Source organism: Actinia tenebrosa, unplaced genomic scaffold (assembly GCF_029948245.1).
Source record: "Actinia tenebrosa isolate PJP-AT-01 unplaced genomic scaffold, QUT_ActTen_1.0 PGA_scaffold1__47_contigs__length_23844297, whole genome shotgun sequence".
Lineage (NCBI taxonomy): Eukaryota > Metazoa > Cnidaria > Anthozoa > Actiniaria > Actiniidae > Actinia > Actinia tenebrosa.
This window is the reverse complement of record NW_028292578.1, coordinates 6,891,821-6,909,993: the sequence shown is the minus strand read 5'-3', so window position 1 is coordinate 6,909,993 and position 18,173 is coordinate 6,891,821. Positions and strand designations below refer to the sequence as shown.

At 38.7% G+C, this 18,173-nt stretch overlaps 2 protein-coding genes across 6 annotated transcripts; one reads left to right on the top strand and one right to left on the bottom strand.

Annotated features, from left to right (window-relative positions):
* Window positions 1-695: 695 nt before the first annotated feature.
* Window positions 696-15,213, top strand: LOC116290541 (uncharacterized). 5 transcript variants are annotated; one of them, XM_089032676.1, is made up of 28 exons: window positions 696-1,884; window positions 3,120-3,230; window positions 3,481-3,639; window positions 3,709-3,888; window positions 3,974-4,174; window positions 4,476-4,559; window positions 4,943-5,032; window positions 5,822-5,944; window positions 6,033-6,137; window positions 6,219-6,537; window positions 6,722-7,003; window positions 7,095-7,294; window positions 7,386-7,461; window positions 7,540-7,593; window positions 7,799-7,831; window positions 8,016-8,087; window positions 8,470-8,628; window positions 8,698-8,888; window positions 8,996-9,077; window positions 9,151-9,283; window positions 9,372-9,526; window positions 9,623-9,792; window positions 9,871-10,875; window positions 10,972-11,880; window positions 12,657-13,382; window positions 13,475-13,546; window positions 13,620-13,757; window positions 14,195-15,213. In XM_089032676.1, exons 1-28 carry the CDS (start codon window positions 1,039-1,041, stop codon window positions 14,336-14,338), a joined length of 6,819 nt encoding a protein of 2,272 aa, XP_088888802.1. In that variant the 5' UTR covers window positions 696-1,038; the 3' UTR covers window positions 14,339-15,213. The 5 variants fall into 5 exon arrangements, with proteins under 5 accessions (XP_088888802.1, XP_088888801.1, XP_088888805.1 ...); XM_089032675.1 differs by having other exon boundaries at window positions 7,796-7,831; XM_089032679.1 differs by lacking the exon at window positions 14,195-15,213 and adding an exon at window positions 13,999-14,181 and having other exon boundaries at window positions 7,796-7,831.
* Window positions 14,320-17,609, bottom strand: LOC116290584 (protein-glucosylgalactosylhydroxylysine glucosidase). Its single transcript, XM_031697658.2, has 3 exons — window positions 16,607-17,609; window positions 16,322-16,527; window positions 14,320-16,245 (listed from the first exon to the last, which is right to left on the bottom strand). Exons 1-3 carry the CDS (start codon window positions 17,482-17,484, stop codon window positions 15,209-15,211), a joined length of 2,121 nt encoding a protein of 706 aa, XP_031553518.2. The 5' UTR covers window positions 17,485-17,609; the 3' UTR covers window positions 14,320-15,208.
* Between the last annotated feature and the right edge of the window lie 564 nt (window positions 17,610-18,173).

The window sequence follows — 18,173 nt, the reverse complement described above, 5'->3', positions numbered from 1 at the left end:
ATATTCCTTCCTATTACTCGCCTACGTAAAGGGAAATGTTACCCTACATAAATAGATACCATAACAGGGCCCTTGAGAATTATAGTATCTGCATGATATTATTATAAATAAGCAATAATCGCGTGGTTCTTGCATAATCATAATCAGGATTCAGTTGGACACTGCAGTTTGCAGCAAGTCCTTTTTTCATCACAGTCGGCTGTCACTTTTTCACACTTTCTTCTGCGCCGATGACCGGTTGGGATTGTTTTTTTTTCAAATTGTCTCTACTCAACTATTCAACTGCATGACCCTCACAGTGCCTTAATTTAACTCAAGCTCACTTGATTTCTAATTTCAAGAGAGAATTTGTAATAGATGTGCATAGTCGGTAACCTTCCAAAGTCAAATTCTTTTATCACAGTTTTGTATCCCCTAGATACGAGGCGCCCGCCTCTCTTCTGCGTAGGTTGGAAACTTACATATTTCTGTGATGACAAAACTTTTTTCTAGAGTTAAATTATCTTTTATCTTTACTTCCCTACTTCTTATTTTTCACTAAATCTCGTTAAAAGCGGATATTGGCCTTGCCACTTTGATACCTGCTACCCCGGGAAAAATCTCAAAAGATATTAGTCTATATAAGGCTATGGTGTCTATATAAGGAGGCTAGTATAGAGTGGTATTAGTGCGCATGTATGCCATAAGTCGTTTATACACACAACACAAGCAGTTATAATGTTTTCAGTTATGCTTCACTTCTCGCTACGGATTTTCCCTTGGTAAAAATGAATATCAAGATGCTATTGCATTGATCATCTTATCCACTACGATTTAATGAATACTTAGCTTGTGCAGATAACTACTGCTAGGAAAATGTGGCTTTGGAATGCACAAATGTGGAGAGAAAATGCAACGTAGCGTATGTAAATGTGGCTGGAGTTTGTTTTCTTGTGGCCGGCGACTTCTAAATACTGAATAAGTTATTCAATTATCAGTGATTTCTTTAGAGTGAAATTCCTAGATTTTATTCCTACTTGAAAAGTTCTTATTGTGCCGATGCCTTCTGCTAATGGTATTAGTATAATGGATAAAGAGTATAACTCTCCGAGTAACAAGAAATCCATAGACGAACTCAAACGACAAGTAAGTAAATTGAAAGCTGAGCTGGAATCAGAGCGTAGTAAACTTAAACAAGTGCATCGAGATAAGACGGGTGAGTTAAAAAGAATACAGGAAAACCACGAAAAGGAAAGGCAGAAAACTATTGAGACTGTCACAAAGCGATTACAAAATGAACATTCGGTGGAACTTCGGCGGATCAGAGAAAGTTTAACTAAAGAGAAAGACAACGAACTACGACAAGTTTTGAGATTTAAAGACGAAGAATTGAAAGCATTTAAACAACAAATCCAAGAAGAAAAAGATAGAGCAAAGCGTGCTGAAGAAGATTTAAAAAGACATTTAACAGTAAAGAGTAATGGAAATACAAATGATTTAGAAAAAAGACTTAGAAATGAACTAAGTGATATAAAGGAGCAAAAACACAAGACAGACGAATTGTATCGTCTAAAATGTGCCGCAGATTTTGAAAAGGCAGAACTTATTAGAAGACTTAAAAGTGAACACGAACGTGAAATAAACGAACTGATCCGTCAGTCAAAGAGAGAAGTAGCTAAAGAATATCACCATTTACGGTCTGCAGAAAAAGCTTTACAAGAAAAGAATCACGAGCTGGCTTTCAAGGATCAACTGACGAGAAAACTAGAAGCAGAAAAGCAAGAAATTCGCCATCGAACAAGTTCAGGAGATATTAATATTTCGGAAAGTCCTCTAAGATCCCGTACAAACAGCGGGACACACGAATTGACTGTGTTCGAAAGCTCGCCGGAAGCAGATGATGTAGTAAGTATAAATTGTTGTTTTTAGTTGCAAGTATTTCACGAAGTATGTCGTCTAATAATACACTGATGAACACGTTACTACCAGCAACCGTATTTTATGTTACGCACGATCTGTCCCATATCATGTTTGCTACATCAACCTAGAACTAAATGGATAAATGTTATCGTTTGTAAGAAAAGATATCATCCAAGTAAACTGCGATAGAATTTTGATACTTCAGCGACATTATTGTAGTTTTGAAATCGCGACGAGAAGATTATTGTCTTAGATATTAAATTTGTTTGCAATGTCCAGTTCTTTATTATGCTTTCCATCCTGGTTTTACAGTAATATTGGTTTTTATTTGTGTGTTATGAACGACATTCTTGAAAACTTTATCTATTCCTGTACAACAATATGATATCGTAAATTGAATCAGCCGTTATCTTTTGTTCAAACCAAATCACTGCTATGAACTACCATCGCGTTCGATGTGACGTCCGTTCGGGAAGCCATTGTGCTGCAGTATTTGTGTTACAATAATTGTTTTAGAGTTACGTGTGAAATTGTGCGAACATTCTTTAAAATGATTGCATCTTTCAATTCAGCGAACTAATAAATCACTTTATTTTGATTTCTGAAATTGTTTTGTATCTTATATCCCTCATTACTATCAATTCATCCAATGTATGTGATGAAATACAAGGTGCTATGGCGATACATGAATGGCGTATGTTGTCACGATTGTATATACATGGCTTTACTGTGTTTATACGATCATTTTGTAAAATCTCTCTGTGTTTTGTCTACTATAGTTATTAATAATTAGACAAATATTTTCCAATAATTCAATTATTATTATTATTTTTTATTGTGTGAAAGAGAGGGAAGACATTTGATTTTAGCACATATCCTGAATTGAACCATCGTAGTAGTTAATCCTACAAGTTTCCTCTACCTTTAGAACCCTCGCAATGATTCGTCTTTTAATAACATGAAATCCATAACTGTCAACCTTTTACACTAGTAAATATTTCTATCCTCGTCAGTGCATCTGTCAATGCCTATTAAACTTTATTGGTTTTTCTCCTAAAGGATATTATAAAACTGAGCTGTGTAATTCGATTCTTATATTTGTATGGTGATTCTGTACACCCAACTGTTTAAAAGCTTTCATTATCTCATCAAACACTGCTAGATGGTTATACAAATCTCAGGATACTGTATGTCTACTGATTACAAATCTAACCTTGTAGTTTCAGCTGTCAAGTAAGGGGAACAAAGACAAAGAAAGAGAACTTAGAAAAAAGAATGCAGAATTACAAAGTAAACTGGATATACTGGAGAAAAAATGCACATTTCTTGAGGTAAAGATGGCACAATTAATCAATAGCATGTTCTAGAAAACTGGTGATTTGCATTATTACCATCATCTCCTGATATATCCCTTTCGTAAAACCATTATTTATCAGTGTGAGTGCCATAATATAACTACCACTAATAATGCTATGTTAGCTACTCTTTTCTTGTAAAGGATAAAAATATTATGAAAAGGGTTGTGTTGATAATATCTTTGAAGTAATATACATTCCTTTTATATAATTTTATGTATCACAGAAAGAAAATGCGTCTAAGCAGACTGGAAGTCAGAAATTGTCTAGTATCACTGAGGACAAGGTTAAGAAACTCAAAAAAAGAAATTCAGAGCTTGTGTCTATTGCAAGACAGTTGGAAGAAAAAGCCAAGAAGTTGCAAGAAGAAAAAAATGCTGTAATGGTGAGTAGATAAAACTATTGGGGTTTTATTATTTAGTTTTTCACTAACACTAGTAGAAAATTTGTTTAGAAACAAGCAAACAGCAAGGATGATCCCAGTGCAGAAGTTGAACACATGAAGAGAATGTTTGCGCGGCAAAGAGCAAAAGACTTAGCTGAACATGCAAAAATGCACATGGAGAAGGACAATGAACTGGAGAAGCTGCAGGAAGAACTTGCTTCCTTGTCTGGTGCTAAATCAGGGGCACAGGTAAAATGAACATTATATCATAAAAAATCATATACTCATCACTGAGATGCTCAAATGAAAATAATTTCTTGTTTTTGCTCATCAGAATGACAAAATTGGAGAACTTCAATCAATCATAAAGAAGACGGCAAAAGAAAGGTTGTGGCTTGAGAAGAAACTAGCATCTGTTGGATCTCCTTGTCCTAGTCCTCTTTCTCCCACCCCAGAAGGGATGAATGATCTGGAGAAGAGACTAGAAACCTATACAAACCAAGCTAAAACATCTGAGAAAGAGGCTGAAATACTGGTGAGTCATCAAGCTGCCAATATGCAATACAATGTTCATTCATTTTGATATCAAACACAGCAATAAAAACTACACACACATGTGTAATTTTCAAAATGCTGCAGAGAGAATTATTTTCAAATATTGAAACTTTTGAAGCATGTTTGGTGTTCATCACTAAATATTGTTGCGCCTCTCACCAATGTGGCTTAGGAAACTAAGCTATCGCTCCCTGCAATCAACGTAAAATATATTTACATTTTTTTTAGCCAGAGGCAGCATATATGTATTCAAATTTATTATTCAATTCATTATTGTTCAGAAAAAAGAATTAGAATCTAAAGTAAAAGAATGTGAAAAGCTGAAGCAGTCTGCAGATGAAATGACAAAAAAATGCTCTAAACTGGTAAGTGGATCTTCTTTCCTTTATTCCTTTTTATTGGTAGACATTATTAATTGTAAACTTGGTCAATCTTGCAGTCTATTTGCACATGGATTTTTTGATGGGGGTAGGATTAAGGGCTGTTATAAGATTATATTTATTCACTTTTATACTTAATATTTATATTTATGGGCAAATAGCAATATACTGGGGTTGAGTCAGGGTTAGGGTTGTTTTTTTGGGGGGTAATATTAAATCTACTAGATATTTTATAAATATATATTATTAGCTTGCTTTTACATTGTATTTTATATCTTTGGGAAGGCACTTTGTAAACCAGTCTATGACTGAAAGTTTAAACCTTTGTTAAATAAAGCTTTTATTATTATTATTATTATAATCTTTAGGAACTTGAACGTGAAAAGTTTGCAGTAAAATGCACAATGCTTCATCAGAAGAATGTTGAACTTGGAAAGCGAATCAAAGAAATCAGTCAGGTAAGGTATATGTTAGTTTAACTACATGTTACCATGACTACATCAGTGGCGGATCTAGGGATTGGGTTTTGGGGGTTGCAACCCCCCCCTATGAGAGCCATCGTGATTTATTATTATTATTATTATTTTCATGACAACACCAACAGCATCGCGAGTTTTATTAAAACAGGGGTGCAGAACACATTTCACTCGCTTTTTTTTCTCTATACACCGTGTGTGGGACCTGAAACAACCATGCTCGCCTGCAGCAAATAATCATTATCATAAGACTACTTCCGTTTGGGAACCCTGTGCTACTTTCCCGCCAAACAAGTACCTCAATCAATGCTACAACCCCCCCTTTGAAAAAATCCTGGATCCGCCCCTGTACATGTTGTTACTATGACTACATGTTACCTTTACTACATGTTACCATGACTACATGTTACTATGACTACATGTTATCATGACTACATGTCACCTTTACTACGTTACCATGACTACATGTTATATTGACTACATGTTATATTGACTACATGTTATATTGACTACATGTTATATTGACTACATGTTATATTGACTACATGTTACCATGACTACATGTTACTATGACTACATGTTACCATGACTACATGTCACCTTTACTACATGATACCATGACTACATGTTATATTGACTACTTGTTATGTAACTAGACTCATTGCTTAGAAGACAAGCAGTATTATTTCAATATCTGGGATCCATAATGTATTGCAATCTCGCTACAACAATCCCTGTTTATGTGCTCCAAAAACCTTGTTTGTCTTTCAGCTTGAGGAGAAGATAAAATGTCTAAAAGAGAACCTGCAAAACGCAGAAGAGAATAAACAATTAGCTGAACAAGAATGTCAGAAATTGAGAGTGAAACTAAAAGAACTGGTGCATGTTAAAGAGGTAAGTGTAGGAAATGGAAAAAAAGAAAGAAAGAAAGATGGAAGGAAAATGATGAGTTGACGTTGACTGTAATCTTTGCTTGATACAGGAGTTGAGGTCGTCTGAGAAACAAAGAAAAGAATTAGAAGTTATACAGCAATCAAGTCAGTACAAATTGAAAGAGCGTGAAGAAGAGATCAAGCAATTACACAAGGTATTTATCACATCATCATCGGTATTTATCATGCCATCCTGTGACAGTACCCTATTTACATGTTGTAATTCATCCTTTTAGATCCAAGAAGAATCTACCCGTGCCCATCATCTTGCTGTCACATCATTGGAGCAAGATTTGCGAAAACTTGAACAGAAATGTGCGGACTCTGATTTAAGAGCAGCTAATGCAAAGAACGAGCTTGAAAGTGTCAAGTCAAGACGTAGTAATGAACACAAAGCTACACAGACATCCAGACCTTCATCACCAGCGCATATGGTAGAACATTCACAGGCTACGCCACATAATAGCAAGAAGACAGATATCCTGAACACTGCTGCTTCTCGTATTAAACAACTCGCTATGTCTGATAGTGAAGAGGACTCTACATACAGTGGGGGTAAGAATCGTTGATGATTACACTGGTCCAAGACCATAAATACAACTATAGACTGTAAAACAGGAGTCATTACATCAGTAATCATTCATTATTTATTTGTGTACCATATGTTGCTGTTGATGAAGTTGATGATGAATGGAAGATGACAATGTTGATCATAATGATAATATTTTTGATGTTTCAGCCGGCGCACCGAGAGATACACCTAAAGAGGAGTCAAAAGACAGCGGTGGTGGTACAGAAGAAGATGATATTGCTGCTCTGTCTCGCCGCATCGGTCAAGCTGCTATAAGTGACGATAGCTCTGTGAGTGCTGCAGATAACAACTACGATAGTGATGCCAGTGGAGACGTTAATAGTGTAGCTGAAGGAGATATGGCTGATACGGAAGATAATGATATAACAGCCAGTTTGCAGTTGGCAGACGAAGAGGACACAAGTACCCACTTTAAAACCGATGGAAAAGGTTTGTTGTGTATTTGTTGCTGGTGATTTACAATGGGTTTATTACAGTAACATTCACTGCCCATTCACATTCATGAATGTTTGATTTGCAGGTGATGAGAACGACGTAATGGATGAGAGGTACCTTCAACAGGAACCAACAAGGGATGAAGAGGAAGAGACTGATAACCTGTCTGTTTATATAGCTCGTTATAGTTATGACCCCTTCCAACACTCTCCTAACGATAACCCTGATGCAGAGCTCGCCTTCCAAGCTGGCGATTACTTGTATGTGTTTGGTGACGTTGATGATGTAAGTATGAGTGGCAAACTGACAACATGCAACAAACTTGTATTCTATTCCAGGTGTACTATTTATTCATATATTACGACTTTTTGTTAAGGATGGCTTTTATCTGGGAGAATTGATGGATGGCCAGAGAGGACTTGTTCCGTCGAACTTTGTGGAGAAAATTGCAGGTATGTCGTGTTAGTGATTAGAGATGCCATATCATGAACATATTGCTGTAAAGCTGATCTGCTGTGTTTTGTCTCTAGATGAAAGTGATATGTCGTGGATAACTAATGGTGCAGTAGAACCACAGCCAACTGGTACGTAACACAGATAGGCGTTCTGCTCATCCATCATGCTGATTAATACAAAACTTTCTTCTAATCAAACAACTGCAAGGTTTATTTTTTTAACACAAACTCATCTGATGTGTTGCCTCTTTTCCTGTTCTCGGGTGAGGATGAAAGGAAGGGAGGAGGTGTGAAAATACTTGTATGACTTATATGTGTTTGTACTCTACAGAAGACATGTCCAGTAGCGATGAGGAGGAACGTCTATGTAAGTACACTGACTGTACCATAACTGAATGTACTCTTGCACCTCGATGATAAGTAATGTCTCGTGTGAAATATTCATTCATACCCCACAATGAAAACATAGTTATCAATATTGTAGCATCAACTCATTAATGTTATCAGTAACATTCTAACTTGTCTGTATAAATCCTTATTTAAACTCGCAGCTCAAACCGATGGTGACGACGATGAATGTCAAAGTGTAGTGGAAAAGCCTCCCAGAGTCGTTAAATTTTCTGGTATAAATATTGAACTGTTATCGAGCTTACTTCAATAAACTTTATATTATCACAGACACTAAATGAATTACTCAGAATTAGAGTTAAAGTAATTCCTTATGATCTAAAAAAACTGCTATGAACGAGATATTGTTGGGTGAGTTAACAAAAGAGGAAACCTAAAAACTAATAGCAAGACAATAATTGGTTGAATATATAATAATATGAACAAATAAACACATAAACTAAAATAAACAATAACAAAATAATAAAGATAAGATAAAAAAAGTTAAATGGTCTTAAAACAAAACTGTTTAAAATGTAAGGGAAGGTCTCGGTGTATTGTATAACCAATCTAAAACAAAACACAAGTTAACAGGTTTGTATCGTATTGTTTCCACAGGTAAGCTTCACCGTAATCTCAGATTGAACGTAGAACACATCCCTGATTCTAAACTATGTGACATAGAAGAAGAAGACGTGACAATAGAGGCATCATGTGAAGCATTGCGTGACAGTCTTAATGGCTTAACTAGTGACGAAACAGACTTCGAGCCAAGTGGTGAGTCACGTTGTGGGCACTTAGTCAAATTTTTGTCACCAGGCTCTCATCGTGCTTCTTTTCCCACAGAAATACCATCACCACAACGCTTAATCCTTTCGCGGCAGTTTACGCGGAGCATCCTTTTGAACTGGAAACCTGCAGACCCCCCTATAGATGAAATAGAGGGCTATACAGTGTATGTGAATGGAGAGTTGAAGGTTATCATTAAAGGTGGACACAATACCAAAGCTCTTATCGAAGACATTGATCCAAATGAGGTAAGCTACACTGTACTGACCTGAACTAGGTGTAACTCATATTACCCAACATCGCTTGCTCTCTGTCGGGGTAGTCAGCAATAATGTTACCACTTAATCTGTTGCAGACATACCGTGTTTCAGTACGAACCGTAACAACGCGAGGAGACGAGTCCCTGGACCAGGAAGCACTCTTAACTATTGGAAAAGGTTTGTTAGCTAACGGTAACGTGTCTTCTAAATAAAATAATTGTTTAAAATAAATGTTTGATTTGATATGCAGATGCAAGTACAGCACCCACTGATGTCAAGGTTACCGATATATCACCCACCTCTGCAAAGTTAGAATGGTTACCTAGCAACAGCTCTTTTATTCATGAGATATTGGTGAATGGTACTCCCAGACAAACCGTTACGTAAGTCATGTTATATTACACTAGTTTGTTAGTCAGTAATATGAGATTCATGAGTAATAGGACTTATCTGTATGTCTTGTTTTTATAGGCCTGGAACACGCCAGCTAACTCTAACCAACCTAGAACCCAGTGAACATTATCGAATCCACGTACGGGCTAGGAACCCGTCAGTCGTGGAGAAGGACGATAATCCTGAGAAAGAATCCCTTGGAGAAACTGTAGAATTCACCACACAAGCAGCAGGTAGTGTTCATATATAGGTATTATTACCGTTGATAGTACAGTACATCAGTAGTACATGTATATTCATTAGCAACTTATGTTGATTGTCATTCCCAGGTTTTCCCGACCCGCCACTTAATGTTCATCTAGTACCCACGTCCTCTCGAAGTGGTCCCAACACACTAGAGGTGTCCTGGATCCCAGTGACCATCACCGAACAAGGCATGTCTAACGGAGCACCCGTCACCGGCTACAAAGTGTACATCAACGATTTCGCCGTTGCAGAGGTACGTTCCAGTAGAGAGAAAAGAAAAACGTATTGCAATCATCTAATGATATGTTACGGCTTGTGATTTCATTGTTAGGTTACATCACCTACTGCAGATTGCGTGACAGTTGCTTCTTGGATGATTGAACGAGCAGCAAAGAAAAGCACTACTGAAGCGTTAAAACTTGTGGTAAAAACCCAGTCCTCGCGCGGCGAATCTGTTTCGTCCAACTATCTTTCCATTCCCGTTACGACGTTTAACTTTCATTTGAATAAATTAATTGGTACTCAACCCATTGGTAAGTCAGTCAAAACCAAACTACACTCCAGTGATGTCATTCAGATGGATTCTGGGAACGAACAAGAGTATCAAGACGACAACCACAACTTGAGCAACGTGAAAGATTATAATGAGGCTAATGTTAATGATGTTAGGTATGCTGAAGTTATACCAAAGAATGCTGATACACGCATACCTCCCGTGCCTAAAGCCCGTGACAGTAATGTTAATAATGGTTCGTATACTGAGGTTAAACCAAGGAATGCTGATACACGCACACCGCCTGTGCCTAAAGCCCGTGACAGTAATGTTAATGATGGTTCGTATACTGAGGTTAAACCAAGGAATGCTGATACACGCACACCGCCTGTGCCTAAAGCCCGTGACAGTAATGTTAATGATGGTTCGTATACTGAGGTTAAACCAAGGAATGCTGATACACGCACACCGCCTGTGCCTAAAGCCCGTGACAGTAATGTTAATGATGGTTCGTACACTGAGGTTAAACCAAGGAATGCTGATACACGCACACCGCCCGTGCCTAAAGCCCGTGACAGTAATGTTAATGATGGTTCGTATACTGAGGTTATACCAAGGAATACTGATACACGCACACCGCCCGTGCCTAAAGCCCGTACTAAAGGAAAGCCTGTGGTGTGGAAGATGGAAGTCAGTGAAGATGACGTAACATCTGATAGTGGGGATAGTAATAAAAGTGAACATGGTGGAAGCAGCAATAACGAAGAAGATGAACACGTTGAAATATGCAGCCCTGAACCTGTAGTGGATGAGAAAACACAACAGCAAGAGCATCCTAATAAGGTAATAATACTGTAGAAGTGCAACATTCTTGCTAGATAATTAGCATGCAACATTCTTGCTAGATAACTAACATGCTCTCTTCTTGTGTGGACACAGGGGGAAACCAAGAAGGAATACCGAGACCTGACCGAAAAGAACCTGGCAGACCACGCTATCGAACGAAAAATGTCTGAACAAAGTGACATTGATATGGATGAGCTGAATGATTCTCTCAATTCCGCAACCAGTTACAAAAAGAATGATAAAAGACACGAGAAAAAGGAGGGTAACACGGAACCATTCGTATACCCTCTAGAATTAAGTGACAGTGAGGTTGGTATCTCAAGTGATGAAGAACCTTTGTCAGTTATTGATGAAGTGGAAGAAATAGAGGAAGTAGAAGATGATGTTGTTGAGGAAAACAGTAGAAAAGGAGCAGCGACTGAACCTGAGAGAAGCCGTTCATCGCATTCAACGTCAGACAGTTTTAAGAGTGATGATGACGTCATGGACTTGCTTGGAGAAGAGCCTGAGGATAGCCAGGAGAGAAACACTGTTACTACCGCAAATATTAGTAAGATATCACAAGAAACAGACGATGCTGCCTTAAACCAGACATATGATGGTGATCAAGCAAGTCTGCAGAAATACCTGGTGTCGAATGCTGAAGGAGGTGATGTCTCGTATCATAAAAACCAGACATACAGTGATATAGAGGCAGATCAGCCCAATCAAACGTCTACACCAAGGTTAAGTAGAGCTTATCCTGAGCCACATCACCAGCCAGTGGATCAAGAAACCACGATGAGATATGAGAACGATAACTCTGACACGGAGGGAAACAAGACCTACACTGTGAGTGAAAAGGGGGAGTTTCCTGAGGACGAACAAGTTGAAGAAGAAGAAGAAGAAGAAGAGCAAATCAGAATATTCATTGCTCTTTATGATTATGATCCAACTACGATGTCACCAAATCCGGGCGCAGAGGAGGACGAACTGACTTTTAATGAGGGAGATCTGATTAAGGTAAAAACTGACGTTACTATTGAACTAAATCATGTATTTTAGACATAGGGCAAACGTCGAACTTTCCATGCACCTAACTTAATAACATCAAAGAATGCCGCCTCATTATCACCTGATATCCATTGTTTTTAATGAGTTCTGTGCATGGAAAGTTCGACGTTTGCCCTAGGCCTTACTTGTTTCAATATTTTTAAGATGGCGGCGAAAACGAGAGAGACTGTGGACGTGTATTTTGGTTCCCAAAGCACGCTGGGTCCACGTTTTCGGGACCCATAAGTCCTTTCGGTCATTGTACCGTTACAGTCTCTAAGCGTGGAGACGGAACGGACGAGCGAGAGACTGTGGAAGAGTCTAAGGGCTTTCGCCCGGAATAACCTCGTTCCCAAGCACTACAACTTATCTATATTCTATGTCTTCATGTATTTCATAAGTGCCACGCGGTCCACATATTCTCATCTTTGCATCATAATTACCGCGACCTAACATCTATTTCACCCCGGTCTGCTCTCAGTCTGGCCTCTAGCTCAGCTGGTAGAGCATCGGTAGTACAATTCCGAAGGTCGTGGGTTCGATTCCCAGCGAGGTCGGAAATTAATTTTTCCGAATTTAATTCCAAGGGCTTTCGCCCGGAATAACCACGTTCCCAAGCACTACAACTTATCTATATTCTATGTCTTCATGTATTTCATAAGTGCCACGCGGTCCACATATTCTCATCTTATGTTCAGTGATAGTTCTACTCATTCTTCTATCATTATTATTATTTAATATCACAGATCTATGGCGATAAAGATGAAGATGGATTTTACTGGGGCGAGTTAGATGGCATGACTGGTTTTGTTCCTCATAACATGGTGTCAGAAGTACAAGTTGACGAGGAAGATCTACTGGATCAAACTGGATCATCACTTGCCGAGACCTACAGTAATAATGTCCCTGATCATAAGTACCAAGCAAATGACTCCCCTCATCATGATTACCAAGCAAATGAATCCCATGATCATAAGTACCAATCAAATAAATCCCCTGATGTCAAGTACCAATCAAATGACTCCCCTGATCATAAGTACCAATCAAATGACTCCCCTCATCATGATTACCAAGCAAATGAATCCCATGATCATAAGTACCAATCAAATAAATCCCCTGATGTCAAGTACCAATCAAATGACTCCCCTGATCATAAGTACCAATCAAATGACTCCCCTCATCATGATTACCAAGCAAATGAATCCCATGATCATAAGTACCAACAGCCTGAAGGCCAAAGTAGTCAGTATCCAAAGGTTGTCATCCATCATGCTGGTGATACTGAGGATGACACAGAACAAGACGACAGTTATCAACCAGAACAAGACACGAATTACACGCCTGAACAAGACGAGGAGGAAATAGGATACGAAGATCCAAGGACTAGTATGAACTACAGTCTGAAACCAAAGAAGATGGTAGCATTATTCGATTATGACCCACAGATATTATCTCCTAATCCTGATAGTGAGGTGAGTACTGACGGACAGATGAATAAGCTGTTGAATCAGCCGCTTGTACATGAACCAGAACTGAAAGACATTTCTTTTGATTTGTCTGTTAGGTTGAACTACGTTTTCGTGCTGGTGATTTCATTTATGTGTACGGAGAAATGGATGAAGACGGCTTTTTCACGGTAAATAACAAGAGAATTGTGTGATATCCTTCCAGTAACACTCTTTAACGCACTGATTGTATATATTTCATAGGGTGAACAAGGCGGTGTGCGAGGTCTTGTCCCTTCAAACTTTTTAGAGGACATCAAAGAAAAACCCTCACCACCCCACAATGAACAGGAAAACTCGTTCACTTCTCAAGAGAATTCTGATAGCAGTTTTGTTAGTCAGGTAAATAAAACGCTTTCCTGGACAAAATAAACAATTCAATATATTCAACCGCCTTGCTTATTCACTTGATACTCTCTCTTCCTACAAACCTCTTCCTCTCTCCTGTCATTGCTCATGGCCCACACCCTGCAATACTCACTCCCTTACTTCAGGCCTATCATATTTTATGCCTAACCCTTGCAATACCATTGTTTGATGTATAACAAACTAACCTTCTTTTCCACCTTTGACATATTGTCAGGGTTTATCTCTCCTAGTACTGGCTAACTCTTGATCAAGTTGACTACTCAATGGACTTCTCTCTCTCACTCGTATCTCTGCTGTATGTCTAATCTTATCAGTTCTTTTTTCAATCTCAATAACATCTGTAATCACTTATTGTAATGAACTAGAAATCTCAGGATCACGTGATCACGCATACGCATCATTTGTTTCAGGAATCACCCGCCCCAGGCCCCAGTAAGACACCTAACGGTACTCATCCTTCAAAGGAAGAGTCACCTAAAAAGAAGAAAGGACTGTTGTCTAAAGGAAAACAAATGTTAAAGAAAATGACAAAAAGTCAGGCTTCCAAAAGATAATATTCCATTCCATTTATAACTGCGGTTTTCGATATTCTGCGAACTCGGACATTCCAACAGCTAGTTGTGAAATTGGTTTTTTACTGCCGCCAGTCATGAAGATAATAGGTACTTACTGATTATTTTTGATTGACAGCAGCTTGTAACTTACGTGTTCGCAGAATATCTAAAATCGCAGTAGATATTTATTATTGTAAATACAAGAGAGTGGTGTTTTCTATTCATACAGTCAACAGTGTGGCACAGCAATAGTATGTTACTCCACTATGCTGGCTGTCTTAACCCGGTTTTCAGTATCCAGGTTTTACAGATAGTCTTCTCATTGATTATTAATATATTATTAGAGTGATATAAAATTGTATGATTAATATTAATACTAGTTTTCAATAATATAATATTTTTAAGACATAGAAAGTGAATACTTCAAACATGATCCAATCACGATCAACTTTCTTAAACCAAAGTTTTACTATGAGCCCTTGACTTAAAGAAGAGCCGACTCTTTGTGCAAACCAAAGCAAAATATTTTTTAATCATAGAATTATTAAATGATCGTATTTCAAGTGACGTCAGTTTAGCAAGAATGATGTCATCTTGGAAAAGGATGACGTCATTAAGAATCAAAGTTTTTACAGATAAAAGCGCGAAATGTTTTATGCAACAGATATAACATATTATCTTTACTCTTATTACTAGGATTGATGTATGTAAAACATATTATAATGTATATATAAGGACTGTCCGTGTTATACAACCAAATTGTGTACACTATTTATTATACGCATGCAGTCTTCCACCTTCTCATCCGAACCTTCCCAACTCATTGCTTAATTTATCACTGTGAAAAGACTAGAAAATAAAAGCGTTCAACTAAATTAAGTTCTGAGTGTTCTTTTGAATCCACGTGAGCGTGTTTGGCAGCACTATTGTCTGACCGACATCAAGGATGTATTTTCTTTGAGATGACTGAACAACAGCTTCAAGGACTGGGGACGAGCTTTGCCGTGACGTCACAGTAAGATTCGATGACGTCATAGTAATAATAACATCAATACTGTTACCAAGGTAGTCGAGCCCTACTATCTTAACCTGGCTTGTGTGTGGAAGGAGCCTGGGATGGAATTCAAGGTAAGACTCGCGCAGTTTAAATCCACCATAGCCAAAAATGACAGCTTGGAGAAATCCTCCCGCTCCAGTTATAAAATTGACAGCTCCTCCGTCAGGGGTTTCTGTCCAGACTTTGAATGGCTCCTTTACGTTTAGATAGCTTTTATTGAACGATGCCTCAGCTCTGGCCAGTTCTCCAATCTCTAACCAGTTTAAAGCAAACATAGACTTGGTCATAGCAGGACCTTTTGGTTGAGTACGGGGCTCGTAAATAGTAAGGTCGTTCTTTCTTACTTGAGAACTCATATTGTACATTAATGGAAAGCCTAAAAGTATTACATCGGCTTGCTTGACCTTGATGTCTAGATCGTAGCCTTCATATTCAGGATGGTATTGTCTCTGGGCGTCAAAAGGAATGTAAATGTTTTCTGCTATTTTCTTCCAGTTCTTGGGTGTGTTCTTAATCATCTTCGTAGCAAACTCAAGGTTAAGCTTGGCAATCACGTTAGTATAGACTGAATTGTTCACCACTCCACGATCTTCATCAGGCGGCATGACGTCATATATAACAAACTGTCCCTTAGATTGATTTAGTGTTACCCTACTAGCCCAGAACTCTGCTGTAGAGTAAATAAGATCAACCCCCTTCTCTTTCAACCATTGGACATCATTTGTTGCAAGCCAGTACTGTTTAGCAGCGATACCAATGTCTCCTGTAATATGTTGTTCATAGTCGGAATAGATTTGGCCAGGACATACTTCATTACCGGTCACAGCACTTTCCCAAGGGAACATAGCACCTACAGGGTATATCAATGTATATTCTTACATGATTTACGTAACCGTTACGATAATTTCAGATTGCTATTGACTTACCTTGGTAAGAGCGTTTCTTTGCCCTGTTCTTTGCTACTTGCAGTCGATTCAATCTGTACTCCAAACACGATTGTGCGAAGAGAGGAAAGAACATCAATAGAGGTGGATACATCCATGTTTCCTGGTCCCAAAAAGTATGTCCATTATACCCATTTGTGGCGAGACCCCCCGGACTCAACCCATATGGCCACGACGGACGAATAGAACTGCAAGGCAAAGGCGGATCAGTAAGTTCCGAACACTTTGAGTATCATGCAAAAAAAAAAAAAAAAAAAAGTTCCTTACCTGAGTATGTAGTAAAGACTTCCATACACAGCTTGTGCAAGTGGAAGATTCCCATCCAGTTCAATACGGCCTTGCTCCCAGATCTCTTGCCATGCTTTCGTGTGGCTTCCTAGTAGATTATCCAAGTCATTCATGGCTGAAACGTATGAATTATAGGCGTCTTGTAGAAAGTTCTCTGTGTTTAAGCTACTGGATATAGCTGTCACAAAATACCACTTGTGCGAGGAGTGTCGCGTGACAGTTATTGGATCACCCGGGACTCCCGTCCATACGACCGCCACTCCTAACCTGGGGCTATCGGGTTCCTCTGTTTCCTTGATATACCCTTGCATCGCTTTGTAGGTATATTGTGTAGATGGAAACATTTGATTCAGTCTGCGGATTCTTGAAGGAGAGACCATTTTAAAGTCGATATCTTGACTCGATGGGTTGAAACTCGTGTCAAAGGCGATTTGAATATCTTCATTCATCAAGTTGGAAACTGAAACTTCTGAAATGATCACGTGTTGTCGAACTCTGTGTGCGTAAACATTTTGCTTTAGTGTAAAGTTTACAGCTGTAAGAAGATATTTGAAGACACCTTGCGATACATCGAGGCTCCAAACCTCATCTTTCTTCCCTGGAACATTAGTTCTCACTTGAATATCACATGTAGAAGGAATACGAGCTCGATGACTTGGAGCTGTCGTACCTCGACCATTGAACAAACCAGAGAGATAAACTGTATCACTGTATGCCACCGTAGAAATATAGCCATTCCCTACCGATGCCATCAGATAGTTCTGTGGAAGACTCCTTGATTCGAAGACTGTTGCTGTGGAAATAGACTGGACTGGTAGAACTAATAAAAAGCAAACAGATAGCAAGAAAAGAATCATTTTGACTTGATTCAGACGATCGTCACCGGCCAAGCACGCCGCACATTTGAGATAAGCCAACTTTTCTGACCTGGTGATTGGTGATTTCAATCAACACGTCATGTCTTAATCAGATTCGTCTTCTAATTTTCAACCTTGGGACCATAAGAATAAAGTAGTGAACCCGTGTCACACAGAGTTAATGGCTGACATAAAGAAACCGCGAGCTACCGTTTGTTCGCGTCCCTACTAAGCCATGTTTCCATTCTTGGAGAAACTAAGGGGGATTGGGGGAGGAGGGGAGACGGAAGGAACTTATACCTAGCGACCTTATCATTTGTTATACCCTTACCTTTGTTTTTGTGACCCAGCCCTTTTCCCAGCCCGCCCGGCCTTGTCACCTGCTGACATATTACCAGTCCCTGGGGGTAATGGGAATTTAAAAATCGTTGAGGTTATTTAAATGTGGTTAAATGTAATTTAGGCTAAGTTAGACTCGAGGTCAATGACATCTCGCAGTAGCGTTGTCCGGACGCATACCGCTATCTCCGCTGTCAACGCATTTATTACCTCACGCGATCGTTGATCGACTCAGCTAGCAAGTTGTTTATAGCATGTCGCAATCTATTCTAGTCGATCTCTGTGGCCTGTATGAGATATGGATCATAGCTATCATTACGAAATTCGATAAGACGCTACACACGTGATCA

Coding starts and splice junctions, on each gene's coding strand:
- LOC116290584 (XM_031697658.2), bottom strand. CDS start 17,484: ATGATTCTTTTCTTGCTATCTGTTTGCTTTTTATTAGTTCTACCAGTC. Junction 16,528..16,606: donor AGTCTTTACTACATACTCAG/GTAAGGAACTTT, acceptor TTTGCCTTGCAG/TTCTATTCGTCCGTCGTGGC. Junction 16,246..16,321: donor AAAGAAACGCTCTTACCAAG/GTAAGTCAATAG, acceptor TATACCCTGTAG/GTGCTATGTTCCCTTGGGAA.
- LOC116290541 (XM_089032675.1), top strand. CDS start 1,039: ATGCCTTCTGCTAATGGTATTAGTATAATGGATAAAGAGTATAACTCT. Junction 3,889..3,973: donor GTGCTAAATCAGGGGCACAG/GTAAAATGAACA, acceptor TTTGCTCATCAG/AATGACAAAATTGGAGAACT. Junction 7,462..7,539: donor CTTTGTGGAGAAAATTGCAG/GTATGTCGTGTT, acceptor TTTTGTCTCTAG/ATGAAAGTGATATGTCGTGG.